Raw genomic sequence first — 24,225 nt, 5'->3', positions numbered from 1 at the left:
AACTTGTAACCCTTTGCCACTACCTGTTCATCACACATGCTTCTGAAATCCTTTCACACCAGGTGGTAGCAAATGCCAACAAAAATGTCCCCCCACTTTGAGAACTGGGGGCGTCCCTCTGTCTTAATCATACAGAACAGGACATAGACAGCTTATTCATACACCTACACCATGGGTTGTTGTCTCATACCTTCAGGTGACTGGACACTGGCAAACCTTTGAAAGCACGCTCCCCCTGGGGTGCCTCCAGTATAACCCCCTCCTCACTCTCTGAGTCCTTATTTTTGCTAGTGTCTGTAGGTGATGAACCGTCATATTCAAGTGAAACCAGAGCTTCACTACTTTATTATTTTCTAAAGATTCTTTTAATCAACCTTACTGTATACAGAAGTTGTGTATCCGGATCGGTGCAACCTCTGTAAAACCTTAGGCGTCTTACTGGATGCCATGCTCTGGGGACAGCCGGTCATGTTGCTTCAGGCATTGGATCCTGCATTGGGCACTCACCTTGGCACTTGGTTAAACACTGGATTAGCCGCAGGGTGCTGCAGGGTGCTACACAGGTCCAGGGCCATGGTCCATCACAATGGAACCCAGTACCTGAAGACTCATTTTGGGGTATGCCCACCATAATAGGTAGAGCCTGGACTTTAGATACAGTGCAGCATTGTGAACAGGGAATGTATCTTTGACATTCACTGTCTATAATGGGGCTTTGTGTGGAATGTATTCACCTTACAGTGCAAACTTTTCAAACTTGGCACTAAAACCAAACCACTCAGAGCTCTGTCTTAGGTTGATGACCAGATTTCACATCACACAGCTAATCGCTCTCTTTAATGCCACTCCTGCCTAGCACCCTTATAAAAGTACTCACTTTTCACCCATTCACCACAAAGACTCATTGCAGTATGGTCTACACCTGGTTTATCATGTACTCCTACAGGACATGCTTACCCTATCTCCCACACTGTACTCCGTGAATACGCCACAGGGGAGTACTCTCACTTCTACCTATGGTGCAGACCAGGCGAAAAGGGATCCAATTCTGAGCACAAGACAAACATTCGCTCTGCCAAAGGCCCACTCAACACTATCTCAGGCATGCAACAAATGGCCCATTTGACAAATGCAGAATTTTCTTGCAACTATTTCTGTCCAGAGTTTAAAAAACACCCGCCTCTTTCATTACTCCCATTTCTGAACTGGAGTTAGGCCCTGATATGCTGGTCCTAGATGATGCAGAATCAGCGGGAAATTAAGAGGGCGTAAAAGCAGTGTTGGAGAAAGCTGTTGATTTCTCCTCCCCCATACCGTCACCATATTTAAAAGGGAGCTTGCATCCAGAACAATTTTCCTGCCAGTTGTGGCTGAAATTTGGTCTACCTGACCGTGGTTTGGTTTCAACAGAACCCCTCATTTTCTACTTCTTGATTAGAGTTTGAACACTGCTGATTGGCATTCTCAATTGCTTGGATATCTTTTTATATCCCTTTCCTGTTTTATACAGTTCCACTACCTATTCCCACAAATCCCTTGACAATTCTTTTGCTTTCCCCATGACTCAGAATTCAGAAATGTTAGCACAGAACTGGATGAAAGATGCAAGGGTCTGTCAGGAGTCCAGAAACGTATTGACCTTTTATTTGATTATGATTTAAAAAGAGTAAACACAGTTGATAGACAATAAATGGCTTCAGCCAAACACTAACCATGAGTGAAAGAAATGTTTTTGTGTCATCATTCATATTCTCTTAAAAATGGCAAGGAAATCATAAATTCTGCCAGGGTATGTAAACTTATGAGCACAACTGTACCTATGGCCGCAAACAGTCCTACAAAGCCTTTCGAATAACTTCTTGTTCACAAACAGACAGAATGGGCAGACTCCGGAAAGGATTTTAACCCCCCAAAAGTTTTTAGTAAACAACTCTATCTAGTTGAGAAAGAGGACTTTGGAGAGGGCAGGGGGAATGTACATCTCCTTCCTTCTAAGGGTGCAGGTTTCAGTAGCAAGGTTCTTGCACCACCTCTCCGTACCTGGGTATTTTTTTACCCATGTTGGTTATTGGGCAATTTGGCGCAGTTCGTTGGTTAGTTGTTGCCCATTCTTATATTAATTGTTTTGGGACGTCACATGGTGTATGAATAAGTTGCTTGTGTTCTGTACTGTATGATTAAGATAAGAGGAATGGACTAACCTGTAAATGTAATACCTTGGAGTATAGTACATAACTTGGGCCACCCTGCTTAACTCTCCTTATTACTCTGCATTGCTTGCTATAAAACAGAGGACTCATGAAGTGGAGTTGGCTTATAGGGAAGATGCCCTCAAAAGCTTGATAGTGTCCAATCACCTGAAGGTACGAGCAACTCATAGTGTATGAATAAGTTGTCTGTGTCCTGTACTTTGCTCCAAGATATAGAATATACGGGCAAGTCAAAACTTCTTTCAATGCCAAGAGACCTTGGTCATGGGCTTGGTGGTTTTGGGGGTATTTGCAGTGAATGGAAGTCCCAGGTTTCAGCATGCTCCTTGCACTGGAGAACAAATGAGTGGCTAAGCAACTTATTTTTTTGTAATTGTTGGTATTTTTTCATTTATATAGCAAAAAAATAAAAACAGAACCCAGTGGTGAGTAAATACCACCAAAAGAAAGCTCTATTTGTGTGAAAAAAAAATTATATGAATTTCATTTGCATACAGTGTTGTATCACCTAGCAATTGCCGGCTAAATTTGCAGTGTTGCAGAGCAAAAATTGCCCTGGTCACGAAGGGGGTAAAAACTTGTGGAGATCACGTGGATAAAGCACCTTTACCCATACAGCAGCCTCCACCTATTGTTACTGTGGGATACTATACTTTCCACATTACAGTTGCTTTTTGCAGTTCTGTACTTGAGGTATCAATGGAGGTCACTTTTTGGGCATAAGAACCAATAAGTTGACTTACCTGTTCTGGTTGTGAATTGGAAGTAGGCTTGAAGAAGCAGTAAAATCTGCCTGCTCTAATGTCTTGATAGGAGATTTGAAAGGAGTCTCAGAGTTTATGGATCTGAAGGCACTGAAATCATGAGTTCCAAGCAGAATCTGAGCAGCTTCACGAATCTTCCCTATGTCAAGTCTACTATGGAAAAAAGTGACACTGATAAAGAACATGAACCAATGAGACTGAGAAAAAGTACACCTATTAGCATTTACAAAACCAGTCACGTACCATATGATAATCTAACCAAAATGTTACAGATACCAAAAAGCCCTTTTACTGCAGAACTGAACTTGAAAAAACATATGAGCAGGTAATATTTCGGTAAAAGATTTAGTATCACTCTTCTGCCAAAAATCCCCCTTACCTGGTTGCGGTCAGTTTCATTAAGTACACCGCATTCAGTGCATGAGCAGAGTACATTCTGAGAATCTGTATTATGTTAAAGAGATAAGCCTATAACATTATGGCACCTGGTTCTATGGATCGCACACCCAACAACCTTGCATGCTCAATGCTCCATTCTTGTGGGTGGGCATCTGTCAGTTTGTACTTGAAGGTGTTTTGTTTTATGATGCACTTTTCAGTTTATTGCATGATTTACTTTTTTTCATATAACAAAAACAAATTGAAATACCATAAAGTGACCATTCATATTTTCACACATGTGCAATCTAGTGTAGTTAGTTTGTATTAGGAAAGCAGAGGGACAGGCAGGGACACCAGGGATTTTACATAAAGGAAGCAATACAAGGATACTTTATAATATAAGTACATGTTACATATCATAAAAGGAAATGTTACAAATGTGTATAACCAAGCCTCATTTCTAACTGACCAAGACTCATTATGATCTATAAATGAAAATATACGTTAAAACTATAAAACAGAAGTCCTACATTCATATGACAAGCCAAATTATATCCTGGTGAATAAATACCAAAAATATTGTAAAAAATAAATACATATATATATATATATATATATATATATATATATATATATATATATAAGAAAACACCATCTAGTGGTCAAAAAAGGGTATAACAGATTCAATAAGGATGATTGCAAATCCTCCATCCAAAATACATTTACGTTTAAAATAATAAAAAAAAAAAGTGTTTCCCCTCTAACACTAAGGCCCGGATTCACATACAGCGGCGCATATTTATGCCGCCATAGCGCATCTCCTTTACGCTACGCCGACGCACCGCAGAGAGGCAAGCACTGGATTCACAAAGCCAGTGCTGCCAAAACTGGCTGGAAGTGGGCGTGAGCCATGCAAATGAGGTGTGACCCCATGCAAATAATGGGCCGAGCGCCAGACGGATACGTATAACGAATGGCGCATGCGCCGTCCCGTGGAGGCATCCCAGTGCGCATGCTCACAATCACGTCGGAACTACTCCCTTAGATACGCCGGATCACTGCCTATGGCGTGAATGTAACCTACGCCTAGTCATATTCACGTCCTACGTAAAATACGTCGGCTAGTGTTCCCTTTGCATGGATGCTGCTGAGTTACACCTCCTTTATGGGGCATAACTTTGCGCCGGACGTATGACTTTACGCGCACTGCGTCGGACGGACGGACGTTCGTGAATCGGCATATCTCCCTCATTTGCATATGTGAATAGAAAATCAATGGGAGCGCCAAATACGACCAGCGTAAATATGCGCCCACTCTACGCCGGCGTAGGCAAGTTACGTCGGTCGGATGAAGCCTATTTTCAGGAGTATCTTAGTTTCTGAGTCAGGCGCACAGATACGACGGTGCATATTTGGAGATACGTCGGCGCATATTTGCACTTACGCGGCGAATCTCGAGATACGTCGGCGCAAGTGCTTTGTGAATCCGGGTCAAAGTGTTTAATTCCATGACATGACTAATTGATATGTACAGCCAAGCAAGATGGCCGAGGACCATGAACCTGGAAAAAGACTGGGGAAGATGTCTGTAGCAACAATGAAGCAACCAGGGAAATCATGCCTGTTGCAGCACTGATGTCTGCCACAATGTGCAAATGTTGAAGCCCTGGAGTTACATTTTGATACGACTGGCAAAAAAACGATCAGACAGAGTAAAAGCAACAGAAAATGCCCCAGGAACTACACTCCCAATGACCTTGTATGGTGCCATTTGGTGGTAGCTCAGTGACTGGTTTCATTCGTGCCTGGGATTCACCTGCAATAGCAATGGTAATATGCACAAAGCCTAAAGTATAACTAAAAGCAAAACGTTTTATTGTGTGTGTGTTGGATAGAGTGGAGAGGGATTAGAACACCTGCCAGGTTTTTATTGCTGTCTGTGCCCCTGTTAGGGAAATTAACCCTCTCTATTTGTGTTGTTTACTGTGATCAATAAAAATTCAAGTGTAAGAAAAATCCCAAATTTTGGGCTGTCACCAGAACAGGAATAGAGGGGATATCTTCCAATGGGGACACCAATTCCGGTAACAACCATGAATTTGCTCACTTTGGAGGAAGTTGCTCTCACTCCTAGTTTTAAATATGGGACAGGAAGTGAAGGGATATCTCTCCAATGGGACAAAGACAGCAAAAAAAAAAAAAACACTGACAATGGTCATAACCTTCCCTTACTACTATCCAAAATGAGGAGGTGTTGTGCTTGCACAAAGGTTTACTGCTAGTTTGGAAAAGGGGAGCGTAAAGCATTTTACTTACCCGATCTTCAGCTCCCTCTTTACATCTAAATGAGTAGTCAATCGAGCAGAGAGAATTTTTAAGTTTCCTGGAGTTCAGCAAAAAAAAAAAAAAATCTATCCTGCAGCATCATGTAGAGGAAGCTATATACTTATCTCTCCAACGAAGCAAATCTTCATTTTCTTCCACAGTCACTGGCATTGCTGCTATCTGACATGTCTACATGTCTGATAGCGTGTCCCCCACTGGGCACTGTGGTACGTCTTGCCAGCTGCTACAACACTACAATGCACAGCATTGATGTAGCAGACGGTGAAAGAAACCACATTTGCCCAGCACAGAACATGCCATCAGAAACACACACCAAGAGTGTCAGGTGGCAACATCACCAGGGACTGTGGAAGAATATAAAAAGATTTGGCTCACTGCTTGCAGGACAGTAAGTATGCAGCTTCTTTTTTCAAAGGATTTTACAGGCCGAACTTTTGTACAGTATACAAGTGACAGTGTTTCTTTAAATAACAAGCAACCAAATTTTAATAGGCTACATACATATCCAAAAGGATTTTTGGATTCTATGGGATACCTGTGTTCATTGTTTTTAAAAACTATACTGATAATCTATTGCTGGTCTTACCTCTCACTTGCAGCCCAGCACATATTCCTCTCGAACACTGGTAAATTTTGGTGCCCATATCCGGTGACTAGACGGTACACATACGTGCGGGATAGTGCATCATATCTTGCATGGAAGTCATTATTTACACGGATGGCCTTTAGAACACTGAGTGCAAAAAAACATACAAAATAGGAAACTTGTTAAATAATAGATAGGCCCATGTATAAATAGTCACTCCACCAAAACCTATTTTATTTCTGGTTTTAAGTCGAATCCAGGAAGATTTTGCGCCATAAGTTATGGCGGCGTAGTGTATTTCTGGCGGCGGGATTAAAATCGCCCATTAGGGGGCGTGATTCATTTAAATAAAGCGCGTCCCCGCGCTGATTGAACTGCGCATGCTCCGTTTCGAAATTTCCCACCCTGCTTTGCACGAAATGACGTCGCAACAACATCATTTTTTTAACTTAGACATGACTTACGACCATCCCTATTCACGGACGACTTATACAAGAAAAAAAAATTCAAATTTCGACGCGGGAACGACGGCCATACTTTAACGTGGCAAGTCTATCTATACGCCGCAAAATAGCAACTTTAACTATACGCCGGAAAAAGACGACGTAAGAGAATGCGACGGCCGCGCGTACGTTCGTGGATCGTCGGAAAAAGCTCATTTGCATACCCGATGCGGAAAACGACGCAAACTCCACACAGCGGACCCTGAAGTATTGCATCTGCGATCCGAAGGCGTACAAAGCCGTACGCCTGTCGGATCGAACACAGATGCCGTCTTATCTTGGTTTGAGGATTCAAACTAAAGATACGACGCGGGTAATTTGAAAGTACGCCGGCGTATCAGTAGATACGCCGGCGTACTCTCTCTCTGGATCTGGCCCCATGTGTTGAATGCAGGGTGGATAAAAATCTATGATTTTTTTTTTTTTTTTTTCATCAAAAAATCTGATTTTATTCTTATTTAAATCAAAATTTTCTGGCAGGTAAGAGCTGCAAGCATAAGTCTTACACTGTATTAAAAAAACAGCAGCACGTAAAAAAATAAGTAACAGCATACATTACAGTATTTATTAGTATTAAAGTGCCTTAAAAAAAGTATTCATACCTCTCAAAATTTTCCACATTTTGTCATGTTACAACCAGAAACGTAAATGTATTTTATTGGGATTTTACATGATAGACCAACACAAAGTGGCACATAACTATGAAGTGTAAGGAAAATTATTAAATGATTTTCAAAATCTTTTACAAATAAAATATGTGCATTTGTATTTAGCCCCCCTGAGTCAATACTTTGTAGAACCTCCTTTCACTGCAATTGCAGATGCAAGTCTTTTTGGGGATGTCTCTACCAGCTTTGCACATCTAGAGAGTGATATTTTTGCCCATTCTTCTTTGTAAAATAGCTCAAGCTCTGTCAGATTGGATGGAGAGCATCTGTGAACAGCAATTTTCAAGTCTTGCCACAGATTATCAATTGGATTTAGGTCTGGACCATTCTAACACATGAATATGCTTTGATCGAAACCATTCCATTGTAGCTCTGGTTGTATGTTTAGGGTTATTGTCCTGCTGGAAGGTGAACCTCCGCCCCAGTTTCAAGTCTTTTGCAGACTCTAAAAGGTTTTCTTCTTAGATTGCCCTGTATTTGGCTCCATCCAACTTCTCATCAACTCTGACCATCTTCCCTATCCATGTTGAAGAAAAGTATCCCCACAACATGATGCTGCCACCACCATGTTTCACGGTGGGGATGGTGTGTTCAGGTTGATGTGCAGTGTTAGTTTTCTGCCTCACATAGCATTTTGCTTTTAAGTCAAAAAGTTCAATTTTGGTCTCATCTGACTAGAGCACCTTCTTCCGCATGTTTGCTGTGTTCCCCACATGGCTTCTCACAAACTGCAACGGGACTTTTTATGGCTTTCTTTGAACAATGACTTTCTTCTTGCCACTCTTCCATAAAGGCCAGATTTGTGGAGTGCACGACTAATAGTTGTCTTGTAGACAGATTCTCCAGCCTGAGTTGTCCAGTTACCATGGACCTCTTGGCAGCTTCTCTAATACTCTCTTTGCCCGGCCTGTCTGTTTAGGTGGACGGCCATGTCTTGGTAGGTTTGCAGTTGTGCCATACTCTTCATTTTTGGATTATGGATTGAACAGTGCTCTGTGAGATGTTCAAAGCTTGGGATATTTTTTTATAACCTAACCCTGCTTTAAAATTCTCCACAACTGTATCCCTGACTACTCTGGTGTTTTTCTTGACGCTGTTTGTTCACTAAGGTTCTCTAACAAACCTCTGAGGGCTTCACAGAACCACTGTATTTATACCAAGAATAAATTACAGACAGGTTGACTCGATTTACCAATTAGGTCACTTCTGAAGGCAATGCAATCCCACTAGATTTTATTTAGGGGTATCAGAGTAAAGGGGGCTGAATATAAATGCACGCCACGCTTTTCACATATTAGTAAACAAATTTGAAAACCACTTATCATTTTCTTTCCACTTCACCATTATGTGCCACTTTGTGTTGGTCTATCACATAAAATCCCAATAAAAGACATTTATATTTTTGGGTGTAACATGACAAATGTAGAAAATTTAAAGTGGTATTTATGAATACTTTTTCAAGGCACTGTAGATGTAAACTGATTTAACGTTTAGTTTATTGAATCACTTTTTTTTTTTCGATTACAGGTTTTCCTTTTCTTATGCTGTTACATCCCACTGCAGCCTCTTTGTATTAAATGTATGTCTGCATGTATGCACTTTAACAAAGGCTACATGACATTTCTAAAGCACGTACACACGCTTGGTTTTCCCTGCGGTAAAAAGTCAGCCGGGAAAACCGAGAACCCGGCAGGAAAACTGCCATGAGAGCTTTGGCCGGGAAACCTGGCCGTGTGTATGCTCCATCGGCACTGCCTCGCAGTGTTTCCCATAGGAAAGTATTAGTAAATCTGGAGGGAAAAAGAAAAGCCGGGAATCCCGATGGAAAAATAAAGAGCAGGTTCTCTATTTTCCCGCCGGGATTCCCGGCTGTTTTCCTGTCGGGAAAACGGAGAGGAAGCATACAGCATACACACGTCCGGTTTTCCCGGCCAAAAACTCTTGCCAGTTTTCTTGGCAGAAAAAACGGTCGGGTGTACTGGGCTTAAGGGAATGTTTCCCCATGGTGATAACAGTGGACAATGCCTGCATGATATGCATTTAAAACACCTGCAGTCTCATTCAGATGCTCATCTGACAAGGTGACAATGCACAGAAACAACCAGGAGGATGGATCACTGTCACCCATAAACAGAAATGCCTGAACAAAGACATTCTAGGTGTTTCCCTTTACATCAGAGTCGGCAGAGTCCCCACCCTTTAAGATCCTGCATCGCTCCACCCCTTATATCAGTATCCCCTCCTACATTAGCATCCCTTCCTTTACATCAGAGTCCCCCCTTTACAAAAGAATCCCCAGCATTCCTTCTTATATCAGGGTTTGCCATGTCCACCCTTACATCAGAGTACTCAGTGTTCCCCCTTACATCAGCATCCACAGAGTTTCCTTCTAATTCAGAAGCCTCAGAGTTCACCCCCCACTCTCATATCAGGGTCCCCCCTTACATCAGTGTCCAATCATACATCAGAGTCCTCTGTTCCATCAAAGACCCCAGAGACTTCCCTTATATCTGTTCCCCCTTACATCAGAGTCCCCAGCTTCCCCCATACATCAAAGTCAACAGAATCCCCACTTACAACCGAAGCCGCAGCATTTTCCCTTTTCTAATATTTGCAGGAATATGTAGTTAGGTCATAGAAAATTATTCTATATCGCTAAACAGTTTGTTGCTGGCTCTTTAACCCAATGTTCATTATAAAGGTGTAATGGCTTGATCCAAGTTTCTTGCAGTGTGAAGCAGTCTAGACTTCCCAATACAGGGGGTCCCACAGGCACATGTGGCAAACCTGTTCTCACTCCTCTTTAAGGTAAGAGCTGAACTCCCATTACTATAGTACTAATTAGTTACTATGGGAACAAGCCTTTGTGTATGAGGGATGCAATGTGGACAGGAATGTAGAGACTTCTGTGTTCACAAGCCAGGAATCATTGCCGCTCCATCGCATCTGTTAGCAACAATAAACATGCGCTGCGTTACCCACTTATCTCTTTACTGGATTTTCTCCACTGCCACAGGCATCTGCAATAGATTTTAAAGCAGTGCGCTTTACTGACCTCAGAACAAGCTTCTACCCGTATAATTAAAGAGAAAAAACAAAGTAATCTGAAACACTTGACTCCCAGGCCCTTAATTATCTCACAAATGTACTTGATTACAGGCCAAGATCATTTCTTAAATAGTTTATGTGTACCGACATCTCTTTACATTTTGCTGGATTCTACAGAGAGATGCTCCCACTTCTGCTCCGACCGCCTAGGTGATTGGAAGCAGAAGTTCACCTTCCCCCTCCCCTCCCTCTCCCTGCAGTCTTTTGTGACATGTGATAGGTCCCAGAAGACTGTGGGACAATTCACAATGCGCAGAGTGGCTCGCGCATGCACAGTGATGCCGGCCCTGGGGACAGATGACAAGATTTAAAAAAGGTTGGGATGAGTCCATCGCTGGACCGTGGGACAAGTGAGTCGCTGTTTTTGAAGCCACTCCTTGAATGCGACGACTGCATAGCATCTTTTAGGGCAGATTTCCTGACAATAACAATAATGTCTGTGCAATGCGTGTTTATAAAGCCACTTGTAGTTTCCATTGGAGGTCCGTATGACGGGGTGGCAATGCTGAGACAGGGAGACGGGTAGCATGTTATCACCCTATAACAAAATACACCTGAGCAAGGATCACCAGCCATTATTTTGAAGACTGAAAATTACTTTTGAAATTACACTAACATGGTAAAGCTGATATGAATATAATGTAAATAGGGGGTAAATAGAGGCGCTTGCCAATTAAAATAAATACTAAATACCAAATAACGCACAGCAACGTAAGAATAGTATTGATTGAATCCAATGTATATGTTTCACTCCTGGTTCCAATACCTTCAAAGCATCTAATTGGAGATGAATGAGGTGGAGATAGTGAAAATTAATAATACGAAAATACGGACTAAAAATAATAATTGATAGTCAGCACAGTAGTAGTAATCCAACGGTATCATAAACAGTGATGACGTGAACAATATGTGAAAGAAATCCAAAAGAGCACACAGTGTGAAATCTGAGTGATAAATAATGTAAATAGTAACATCAATAATTGTGAATAAATAATGTTCAGATAAAAATATATAATATGAGGAAAAAAATATATATTTAAAAAAATATATAGTGATAAATATTAGAGAGTTCAAAATCAAACTCTACTTGTGATGAAAAACAGTTCCAAAAAGGAAAAGTGCAAAAAAACTTATAATAAAGTGCCAATCCAATCCAAACTCTTCCAGAAGAGTATTGATGGTGTTTTATAATAAGTTAAATAAGTGCTGCAGTCCACCGCACGAAATTCCAGTGTAGTTTAGTGCAGATTGTGAAGATAATTCCAGCCTCTCACCTCAGAACAGGTTAAACCAGCCTGTTAGATGAAATAAAGGATTCCAGCAGTGTACACTCTAAGGGTCCCTCCAAAACGTCCACCAAGGGTAAAGCTCCAGACCACTCAATTTAACAGGGAGCAAAACAGCATGCAGCGAGTGTTTGTGTAACAAGGTAGCAGATCTCCGCTCTCGGCCTCATACCTATGACTAAGTAGCGTTGATCTGCTACGCAACGCGTCAGGTGAAGGAAAGTGCCGTCGGTGACGTCATCCCCGCTCGCGGCCGAGAGCGGAGATCTGCTACCTTGTTACACAAACACTCGCTGCATGCTGTTTTGCTCCCTGTTAAATTGAGTGGTCTGGAGCTTTACCCTTGGTGGACGTTTTGGAGGGACCCTTAGAGTGTACACTGCTGGAATCCTTTATTTCATCTAACAGGCTGGTTTAACCTGTTCTGAGGTGAGAGGCTGGAATTATCTTCACAATCTGCACTAAACTACACTGGAATTTCGTGCGGTGGACTGCAGCACTTATTTAACTTATTATAAAACACCATCAATACTCTTCTGGAAGAGTTTGGATTGGATTGGCACTTTATTATAAGTTTTTTTGCACTTTTCCTTTTTGGAACTGTTTTTCATCACAAGTAGAGTTTGATTTTGAACTCTCTAATATTTATCACTATATATTTTTTTAAATATATATTTTTTTCCTCATATTATATATTTTTATCTGAACATTATTTATTCACAATTATTGATGTTACTATTTACATTATTTATCACTCAGATTTCACACTGTGTGCTCTTTTGGATTTCTTTCACATATTGTTCACGTCATCACTGTTTATGATACCGTTGGATTACTACTACTGTGCTGACTATCAATTATTATTTTTAGTCCGTATTTTCGTATTATTAATTTTCACTATCTCCACCTCATTCATCTCCAATTAGATGCTTTGAAGGTATTGGAACCAGGAGTGAAACATATACATTGGATTCAATCAATACTATTCTTACGTTGCTGTGCGTTATTTGGTATTTAGTATTTATTTTAATTGGCAAGCGCCTCTATTTACCCCCTATTTACATTGTCTTTTGGTGCGTGAGCACTATTTCAGTAGGGGCTGCTGCTTTTATAGATTTTAGCTTAATTTTTATTATTCACAGTTAGGCTGGTTTTGCGCATTGGTTCCCCCCTTACTGATATGAATATAGTGTTTTTTTTTTTTTTTACTGTATACTGTAAAAACAATCAAAGAAAAATACATCTATTAAAAGAGAAACTGAACAGTAAGGCTTAATTCACATATGTGCGGGCTTGATTTCAGGGTGAAATATCAAAGGAGTTTCGTTTACTGGTATAGGTGCGAATTTGTTAAGTCTATGACACTTGAAATCACACCTGAAACGGACCTAAAAAATTGTACAGGACTTAAAAAACAGACTGTCGCCAGTGCTGTCTTAATGCATGGGCACCCCTGGGCAGTGCCCATGGGCCCCTAGGTAATAATATTGAATTATATCATACTTGCCAACTGTCCCAAATTTACTGGGACGGTCACGCTTTTTACTAACCTGTCCTGGGATGGCCGGCAGTGTCCCAGAACCTGTATTGTGCCCCCCTGATCCCAGTATTGTGCCCTCCTGACTCCCCTATACTGTGCCCTTCTGCACCCCCCCCTTTCTGCGCCCTTTTTGTTGATTAGTCTTTGATTTATGGCATGTCTTCTTATTGTTTAAAATCAATTCTAATGTACTAATAAATATATGTTTAATTCTATCAACTATTATACTTTAATTCTTGGGAGTGGGTGTGTGAATTGGGGCAGGCTGGTATGGGCCCCAGTGCATTACAATGAAGCGGGCTGGTAGGGGCCCCAGTGCATTACATTGAAGCGGGCTGGTAGGGGCCCCAGTGCATTACATTGAAGCGGGCTGGTAGGGGCCCCAGTGCATTACATTGAAGCGGGCTGGTAGGGGCCCCAGTGCATTACGTTGAAGCGGGCTGGTAGGGGCCCCAGTGCATTACATTGAAGCGGGCTGGTAGGGGCCCCAGTGCATTACATTGAAGCGGGCTGGTAGGGGCCCCAGTGCATTACATTGAAGCGGGCTGGTAGGGGCCCCAGTGCATTACATTGAAGCGGGCTGGTAGGGGCCCCAGTGCATTACATTGAAGCGGGCTGGTAGGGGCCCCAGTGCATTACATTGAAGCGGGCTGGTAGGGGCCCCAGTGCATTACATTGAAGCGGGCTGGTAGGGGCCCCAGTGCATTACATTGAAGCGGGCTGGTAGGGGCCCCAGTGCATTACATTGAAGCGGGCTGGTAGGGGCCCCAGTGCATTACATTGAAGCGGGCTGGTAGGACCCCAGTGCATTACATTGAAGCGGGCTGGTAGGGGCCCCAGTGCATTACATTGAAGCGGGCTGGTAGGACCCCAGTGCATTACATTGAAGCGGGCTGGTAGGACCCCAGTGCATTACTTTGCCTAGGGGCCCATGATGCTGATAAGACGGCCCTGACTGTCCCCCTCCCGGACATATGTGAATCCGCTCCATAGAAAGTTGGTTCAGTTCACATGGCAATTCACATATATGAATAGCAATTCGCATGTGAACCGAGTCTTAAAGTATAAGCTTCACATTTACATGTCACCCACCTAGAAATGTACATACAGAATTCACAGAGGTTGGTACTTTGCTTGCCGAAAAGCCAAACAGCATTCCTAGCCATGTTGGGAACAGGCAGAAAAGTCTCATCTTCTGGGGATCACTGAAATTCCTAAAGACCAGAAGGGTGTAAACCCTACACACCTCCCAAACATTTTTTTTTTTAGGGTAGTGTTCAGTCTTAAAGTGGTGATCCAGTCATTTTAGTTTATTAAAGTCAGCAGCTAAAATAAAAATAGATGGCGACTTTTAATAAACGTTGCGGCCGCCAGAAGCCTCACTCCTCTCTCACTCTACGGCGCCGGCATTGCAAGTGTGGGTCCCCGGCTGTGACAGTTTGCGGCTTCAGAGCCAGGTGCACACTACGCATGTAATGCGTCACCTTCTCAGTGGCTACACAATCTTCTTGGACCTGTGATGCGTCCCAGAAGATTGCAGGGAGGGGGAGAGCAGAAGTCGCATACGCAGTGAGAGTAGAAGTGAAAGGGTTGGGTACCTGTCAAAACTAGGTACCTGCCCCCCCCCCCCCCCCCCAAAAAAGACATGCCAATTAAGACAAGTAAGGGGGTGAAGAGTGCTCAAAGCGGAAGTTCCACTTTTGGGTGGAACTCCACTTTAAATATATTAACAGGAATTGTCCACTCTGTGCTGAAAGTAGATCCAGTTCTAACATCACTATGTTTTGGACTAAGCCACAACATCCCACCCCCAATGTTGTGCTGCAAGACATTGCTGATTACATGTAAAACTACCCATGCAGCTATAATCAGTGATCTAGTGACATAAACAAGCTCCCATTTGCAGAGTTGGAATGGTGTATTCTTGTGCTCCTGGCGTGCATGGACAGCCTCACCTTATGCACTCTGGCTTTAGATGGAAGTTTAAAGCCTGCGGCAGAACAGCCTCTGAGAATGGATGTTTTCCTGGCTGTCTCTCGATGTCCACATGAGCAGAATTGCAGAGTGCATGGACCCCAGAGTCTGTACGGCTGGAGATGTAGATTGTGGGGGTGCCAATAGTTCGCAGTTTCTGTAATGCCATCTATAGACAAGAAAAGCATGCATTAAAGAACATCAAGTAAATGTAGCTGCTACACAAAAGGAAACTGCCTGCTTGACTTATTTTCAACTGAAGTGGTTAGCACTTCCACCTAGCAGCACTAAGGTCATTGGTTGGAATCCCAACCACGGCACTATCTGCCTGGAGTTTGCATGTTCTCCCTGTGTCTGCAAGAGTTTACTCTGGGAACTTCAGTTTCCTCCCACACTCCAAAGACACGCTGGTAGGTTAGTTGTGTTAGAATGTTAGTTAGGGACCTTAGATCGTTAGCTCCCTGAGAGCAGGGACTGATCTCAATGTACAGTATATACGCAAAGTGCTGTTAAATTGACAGCGCTTTATAAGTACCTGTAATATTAACTGGGCTAAGGCTAATCACTGCCTTCCTCTTTGGTATAACATTTATTTTATTAATATTAAAGTTTAAGGGGCAGATCCACAAAAGAATTACGCCGGCATATCTATTGATACGCCGCGTAATTTTTAATTTCCCGTGTCGTATCTTTGTTTTGTATCTACAAAACAAGATACGACGGCATCTCGGATCGATCCGACAGGCGTACGTCTTAGTACGCCGTCGGATCGTAGATGCATTTTTTCCGCCGGCCGCTAGGTGTCGTTTCTATCTAATTTCATGTCGAGTATGCAAATTAGCTAGTTACGGCGATCCACGAACCTACGTCCGGCCGGCGCATTTTTTTTCGTCGTTTGCGTTCGGCTTTTTCCGTCGTATAGTTACCCCTGCTATTATGAGGCGTACTCAATGTTAAGTATGGCCGTCGTTCCCGCGTTGAATTTTGAATTTTTTACGTCGTTTGCGTAAATCGTTTGCGAATAGGGATTTGCGTAGAATGACGTCACCGTCGGAAGCATTGGCAAACCAAGAGGTTAGGGTAACCTTTGTCCCAGTGTACTTCAATGTTAGACCCAAAGCTATTGACTGGAACTGCTATTCAACAGGAAGAATCAGCCTGCAGGATATGAGACATACTTCATTACATGTACAGTAAGCTATGTGATTACAGCGTAAACCCACATGTGAACCCTCATCTTATAAAACAACTCATTCCGTTTAAAATAAAAATGCGAATATATACACACACACACCATATATATATATGAGAACCAGCAGCAAATGTAAAGCTTTTAATGGACACCGCCACTTTTCTTCTTTTTTAAAGCGGAGTTCCGGCCACAATTTCACTTTTTAAATATAAATACCCCTGTAATACACAAGCTTAATGTATTCTAGTAAAGTTAGTCTGTAAACTAAGGTCCGTTTTGTTAGGTTGTTACAGCATTTAGACACTTTATAAAATAGAAATTGACTGGGGCCATCTTAAGTGTGGGCATCATGAAGCCAGATTGTATGACTTCCTGGATTTCAGCCTTGCAGATCTCGCACATGCTCAGTGCTGCACAAGCAGTGTCAGATCAGGTTTCAGCACCTGAGCTGTCCAAGTCACATGATTATTTGAGACTGGGTAGTGCACAGACTCCTGGTAAGTTACACCCACTACATTCCCAGGAGTCTGTGCGGTGCATTAAGCACCTAGGTGCAGGAAGTGGGAAGATTAACTATTCTGCCTAGCAACAACACTTTGAAGGCATCTAAAAAAAAAAAAAAAAAATTCGTAAAGGACTAATGACATTTTTTTTAAAACTACTGATGTAATGTTATATTTATGGGTGGAACTCCACTTTAAGGGCTTTTCTTGTCTTTTTATTAAAAGACAGTTCAGCCAACACAAAATAACTGGGTTCCCTCACAGAGGTTTTCAGCATTTCACTCTTGCTCCAACACAGCCAAAAAACTGACCATGCTGTTCTTTTTATGCCAGTTTTTGAAAGGAAAGCAGGACTGGCAGGAACACTGGGTATTTTACACAAAGGAAGCAATACAAAAGAGAGCAGGATACTTTTTCGTACAAGGGTACCTTCCCCAGCACCATGCATGACATGTCTACATATTGGCTCTCCATAAGCCCCCGGATTTCCCTGCCTAGTCCAGCTGTCATACATCAAGGCTGGAGTTTGCAAGTGCCAAGACACATCCTGGTCTTCAACTGCAGACATGTAAGCAGATTTAAGCCATGGAGGTTGTCATTAACATCTGACACCATTGGTGGCTTTTTATTTTAAGGTTATGAAGTTTTATCTCAATAAAAACTACACTTTGATTCATGGATACTGGTATTTCACTCGTTTTTGCCAAGTTATTAAACAGTAAACAGTTACACCTGGACCTAAGTGATTTTATGGACCTTATTGTGGCTTTCTTCATAGTTCTTCTCCCCAGGAGTATGTCCAAGCAGCCAAGGTCCAATGGACTGTTATTTGTGTTGATCTTTCTGCAATTGTTGTCCCTTCCAGCAGGCGCCTGCTATTTTAACAGACCCCAAAAGAATGCCTTAGAATGTCGGGTCAAAGAGAAACTTTTCACTCTCCATGTGTATCAAAATGAAATGATTGTGTCTGGGCAGCAGTAACTTCATCCAAAAAACTACTCAGGATAAAATGGGAGGTAGGCCAAAGCTCTCAGGAGAAGATTCAATTACAAAGTGCCGGGTCTCCTGTCCAATCTGGGAGCATTGGCACATCTAAGTTACTACAGAGTTCGTGCTCGGGGCCCAAAATCCCTAGACACCCCTGCATAGAATTGAAAAGAAAAGCAGTTTGATGCTTACAAGAGGGCTTTCTCATAGTGTATGTGGCTAATTATCTAGCACTGAAAGAGCTGAACAAATATTGTAAATCTGGTGTGTGAGTGCCGCGTGCCACCTAATCCAAGCAGCAGGGGGCATGAGCCGCAGAATGAAGTGGTGCTGGGTGCATGCCAACTTGACGGGAAATAGCCTTACGGATCTTCTATAACAGCTAGGGAGAGCGTCTAGTGATAATCCCTGTCTGCATTCTGCTGTTCCAACACATTAGATAGGGGGAGGGGGTCTCGTGCTGCAAAGAGTCTGAAAGAAAAGAAAATGTTCTGGTAGCCTATAGCAACCAAATTTTGCTTTTTTTTAATGCCTCCATTATAACAAGAAAAATGTCTACCAACCAAAGACTAAAGTTATACCCCAAGCAAATAGCTAAAATAAAAAATACATGTACTCAATCTGCTTTAGTTGCCAAAGTATTTGTATTACGGTCAACAGTGCAGTCAGCCTGAGGAGCTGATTTTTTTAGACTACAGTTAAAGGGGTTTAAAACGCAGAAGGATTTTTATCCTAATGCATTCTATGCATTAAGATAAAAAGCCTTCTGTGTGCAGCAGTCCCCCTCAGCCCCCCTAATACCTACCTGAGCTCATCTAGATCCAGCGATGTTGCAGGAGTGTCTCGGCTTCCCGGGACTCCCCACCTCATTGGCTGAGACAGCAGAGAGGCGCCATTGGCTCCCGCTGCTGTCAAAGTTAGTCAGCCAATGAGAGAGAGGGGGCGGGGTCGGGCCATGGCTTTGTGTCTGAATGGGCACACGGAGCCTGTGGCTTGGCTCGGATCGGGTGCCTTTATAGCAAGCTGCTTGCTGTGGGGGCACTCAACAGGAGGGAGGGGCCAGAAGCACCAACGAGAGACCCAAGAAGAGGAGGATCTGGGCTGCTCTGTGCAAAACCACTACACAGAGAAGGTATGTATAACATGTTTGTTAAAAACAAGACTTTACAATCACTTTAACTTGTATCTAAAGCCAAAAATGAACTTGTAATAATCATAGATGTGGTAGCTGGCTTAATTTTCTTTACTTTTTTCCTTTCGTTTTTTTTCTGGTCAGTAACACACTTCGTGCAAAAGCACACGCAAATCACGTGTTTCCACTTATTTCTATGGGTATAAGAACATGTCCAAAACATAAAAATCTGCCCAATTTGAGCTAAAAAAAAAAAAAGCTACAGAACCTTTATGAGCTTCAAGCGTTTGGATTCAGGTGACTTGAAGTGGAGATGTGAACCATTTCCATAGAGAACAATTGATTTTTTATCTCCTCCAGCGTTTTGGAGCTTCAAGCTGAGGTGTGAATGGGGCCTTAGGCTGCATTCACATAGGTCGAAGCTACAAAGTGGTCAAAACATAAAAAAGTAAATTACTGTCTATAGTGCTATGCGCAAATGCCTGTAGCTAAAAAAAAAAAGTTCTAGAGATTTTTTTGTAGCTCAGATTAGGCAGATTGCAGTCTTTGGAGTCCCACAGAATTGCATTTTTGCGCACAAAAAATTTGCAATACGTGTGTTTTATCGCACACTCATGAACGTTTTTTTTTTTTAGTTTATATGTATACACAGTGACAACTGATGCTGTGCATAAAAACACATGACAAAACAGGATGCCCAGGTATGAATGCAACCTAATGCCCCATACACCGGACCGGAAATTCCGACAGCAAAAAACTCCAATGTGAGCTTTTGAATGGAAATTCAATGTATGCTCCATCAGACTTTTGCGGTCGGAATTTGCGCAAAAAAGAGATTGAGAGCTGGTTCTCAAATTTTCAGACGGAAAAAAATCCTGTCGGAAAATCCAACAGTCTGTAGCAATTCCGACGTGCAAAATTCCAATGCATGCTCGGAAACAATTTGGCGCATGCTCAGAAGCACTGAACTTAATTTTCTCGGCTCGTCGTTTTGTTGTACGTCACCGCGTTCTTGACGGTCGAAAGTTTAGAGAACTTTTGTGTGACCGTGTGTATGCAAGCCAAGCTTGAGCGGAAATCCGTCGGAAAAATCTGATTGTGTGTACGCGGCATTAGAGTTATTAGTTTGCTTCTCAAACTAATGGTCAAGCTATGAAATGGCTGGTGTCATAGGTGACCCCATGTGCAGCAACATGGCAAATGCATATCAAACAGAGAAGAAAGCTGGGTATGAACTAGTAGAATTTTCATCATTTTTTGTTGTAAGAACATTTGCAAATTTTTCATCAGTTGGGTCAAATTGACGTTTGTTTTCAACCAACTGTAGTGACAAGAAAATTTGAACACACAGGATGTCAATTTTTTCTTGTAAAGTCCAATGTCGAGTGACATTAGACTGTTAAAAACATAGAAACAGAAAAGTGACAGCAGAAACATTACTAAATTGTCCATTGAGTCTGACCCCATTTTTTATGCATTAAATACTGTGGGGTTTTTTATGTTTTGTTTTTTTACTTTTTTTTAGTCTGAATATAGATGTACGTTTGTCCCAAGCATGTTTGAATGCACTTAACTTTGACTGACTCACTACCTCTCCTTAAAGTCTATTCGAAGTATCGACTACACTTACAGAAAAATAATAATTTCTAGGATTCGTTTTGAACTTTCCTTGTTTGAGGTCATGTTCCGTGTTCTCCATCTTGGCTTCATAATGAAAATACTGCCCTTCTGAACTTTTTCAACCTCTTGATGTATTTAATAGGTTTCGATCATGTCTCCCCTTTCCCTTCTTTTCTTCCAAGCTGTACATATTTAGCTCCTGAAGTCTTTCCTGATGTTTTATCCCTCAGAACTTTCACCATTTTGTTTGGCTGTTTCGGGACTCATTCTGCCTATCAAACACTTTTTGGATGTGTGGTTCCCCAGAACTGGATATAGTATTCCAAATTAGGTCTAACTAAAGTTCTATATAAGGGAATCAGGACCTCCTTCCTCCCACTGGTGATAACGAAAGATCTATATTGGGGAATCTGGACCCCATTCCTGCTGTAGATAACGAAAGATCTATATTGGGGAATCTGTACCCCCTTCCTGCTGTAGATAACTAAAGATCTATATAGGGGAATCGGGACCTCCTTCCTCCTGCTGGTGATAACGAAAGATCTATATTGGGGAATCAGGACCTCCTTCCTCCTGCTGGTGATAACGAAAGATCTATATTGGGGAATCTGGACCCCCTCTCTGCTGTAGATAACTAAATATCTATATAGGGGAATCAGGACCTCCTTCCTCCTGCTGGTGACCCCCCTAGAATTATATTCGCTATTCCCATTGCCTGGCCACACTTATTGCTCTTTTTTCATTCATCTAAAATAAGTACCCCCCCAATTATTTTTACTCTGTAGTGCTGACCAAAACTATACCCCCAATAATATACTCTATAAAAGATATTATTTTTCCCTAGGTGCATTATTTTACATATATTGAATTGAAGTTTCCACTGCTTTGACCAATCTTCCAGCAATCCCAAATCATGTTCCATGTTACAGACACTTACATGAATGATTACCCTCCAAACTTTTAGTTACATCACAAATATATTAAATAGAACAGGACCTACAGTGGTACACCACTAGTGACTGCTCTCTGTTCCAAATAAATCCCATGTACAACCATACTCTGATATACAGGGAGTGCAGAATTATTAGGCAAGTTGTATTTTTGAGGATTCATTTTATTATTGAACAACAACCATGTTCTCAATGAACCCAAAAAACTCATTAATATCAAAGCTGAATATTTTTGGAAGTAGTTTTTAGTTTGTTTTTAGTGTTAGCTATTTTAGGGGGATATCTGTGTGTGCAGGTGACTACTATTACTGTGCATAATTATTAGGCAACTTAACAAAAAAAATATATATACCCATTTCAATTATTTATTTTTACCAGTGAAACCAATATAACATCTCAACATTCACAAATATACATTTCTGACATTCAAAAACAAAACAAAAACAAATCAGTGACCAATATAGCCACCTTTCTTTGCAAGGACACTCAAAAGCCTGCCATCCATGGATTCTGTCAGTGTTTTGATCTGTTCACCATCAACATTGCGTGCAGCAGCAACCACAGCCTCCCAGACACTGTTCAGAGAGGTGTACTGTTTTCCCTCCTTGTAAATCTCACATTTGATGATGGACCACAGGTTCTCAATGGGGTTCAGATCAGGTGAACAAGGAGGCCATGTCATTAGTTTTTCTTCTTTTATACCCTTTCTTGCCAGCCACGCTGTGGAGTACTTGGACGCGTGTGATGGAGCATTGTCCTGCATGAAAATCATGTTTTTCTTGAAGGATGCAGACTTCTTCCTGTACCACTGCTTGAAGAAGGTGTCTTCCAGAATCTGGCAGTAGGACTGGGAGTTGAGCTTGACTCCATCCTCAACCCGAAAAGGCCCCACAAGCTCATCTTTGATGATACCAGCCCAAACCAGTACTCCACCTCCACCTTGCTGGCGTCTGAGTCGGACTGGAGCTCTCTGCCCTTTACCAATCCAGCCACGGGCCCATCCATCTGGCCCATCAAGACTCACTCTCATTTCAGCAGTCCATAAAACCGTAGAAAAATCATTCTTGAGATATTTCTTGGCCCAGTCTTGACGTTTCAGCTTGTGTGTCTTGTTCAGTGGTCGTCGTCTTTCAGCCTTTCTTACCTTGGCTATGTCTCGGAGTATTGCACACCTTGTGCTTTTGGGCACTCCAGTGATGTTGCAGCTCTGAAATATGGCCAAACTGGTGGCAAGTGGCATCTTGGCAGCTGCACGCTTGACTTTTCACAGTTCATGGGCAGTTATTTTTTCCACACGCTTCTTGCGACCCTGTTGACTATTTTGAATGAAACGCTTGATTGTTCGATGATCACGCTTCAGAAGCTTTGCAATTTTAAGAGTGCTGCATCCCTCTGCAAGATATCTCACTATTTTTTACTTTTCTGAGCCTGTCAAGTCCTTCTTTTGACCCATTTTGCCAAAGGAAAGGAAGTTGACTAATAATTATGCACACCTGATATAGGGTGTTGATGTCATTAGACCACACACCTTCTCATTACAGAGATGCACATCACCTAATATGCTTAATTGGTAGTAGGCTTTCGAGCCTATACAGCTTGGAGTAAGACAACATGCATAAAGAGGATGATGTGGTCAAAATACTCATTTGCCCAATAATTCTGCACTCCCTGTATGTCCTTTAGTAGTGGTGCACCAAAATTAAAATATCGGTGCCCAAACCAAAAATTCAGCATGCATTTGGCCAAAACTGAAATTGACGGTTTTGAAAACAATACATATATTTTTATAAATATTATATTCAACTTTTCAATATTATGTATTAAAATAAATATTAATTTGTCGGCCATTGTCAGCACCTTTTAAAGGTGTTAAAAATCCTGCTTGCTGCATTTTTTGGTGCATATTTGGCAAACCGCAGCAAAATGTACCTCCCCATTGAAAAGCATTGAAATGCAGCAAGAACGCATCAAAAATGCACACGTGTTGTGTTTTTGATGCAATTTTTTGAGTCACATGACCTATAAAAAAAACACCATAAAGAAAGGTAAAATTTCAGCAAAAATCGCATTAAAATGTGTTTTCGGCAGCCATTATCTAACACCCCCCCCCCCCCCCCCTTATTTTTTATTTTTTTACACACAACGCTGAAACCTCTATTTTTGGCTGACATTTATTTTGGTGCATCACTATCCTTTAGCCAATTGCACATCCACTGAACCACCCAAGGGTCCTAGCTTGTACAACTTTTGCATTAGATCATTATGTGAAACAGTATCAAATGCTCTGCATAGATAAAGATACCGGTAGTCTATGTCCACAGCACCACCCTGGTCCAAAGCGTTCGTGATAGTCAAAAAATACTATAGCAAATTGTGTTTTATTAGGTGATTAATGATCCTTCTTTTTAGGAGTGATTCCATTACCTTGACTAGAACAAAAGCCGACATCACTGGCCTATAATTATCAGCTTCTAT

General features: G+C 41.8%; 1 protein-coding gene across 3 annotated transcripts in view; it reads right to left on the bottom strand.

The window, feature by feature from the left end:
• Window positions 1-24,225, bottom strand: part of PUSL1 (pseudouridine synthase like 1) — a 114,740-nt gene that overhangs the window by 29,381 nt on the left and 61,134 nt on the right. For 2 of the 3 annotated variants that reach the window (XR_005743867.1, XM_040325852.1), the window contains exons 3-5: window positions 15,348-15,535; window positions 6,288-6,434; window positions 2,954-3,127 (exon numbers count right to left, since the gene is read on the bottom strand). Coding sequence is in view for 2 of the 3 variants with exons in the window: in XM_040325852.1 (XP_040181786.1) it covers window positions 2,954-3,127; window positions 6,288-6,434; window positions 15,348-15,535 (509 nt within the window). In the remaining variant the exon portion in view is untranslated. The remainder of the gene's footprint in view (window positions 1-2,953; window positions 3,128-6,287; window positions 6,435-15,347; window positions 15,536-24,225) is intronic. The other variant, XM_040325853.1, reaches the window with a different exon arrangement.

The sequence above is a fragment of the Rana temporaria genome, chromosome 10 (genome assembly GCF_905171775.1).
Source record: "Rana temporaria chromosome 10, aRanTem1.1, whole genome shotgun sequence".
In the NCBI taxonomy this organism is placed as follows: domain Eukaryota; kingdom Metazoa; phylum Chordata; class Amphibia; order Anura; family Ranidae; genus Rana; species Rana temporaria.
The sequence above is the reverse complement of the archived record's forward strand: the minus strand, read 5'-3'. Positions and strand labels throughout refer to the sequence as shown.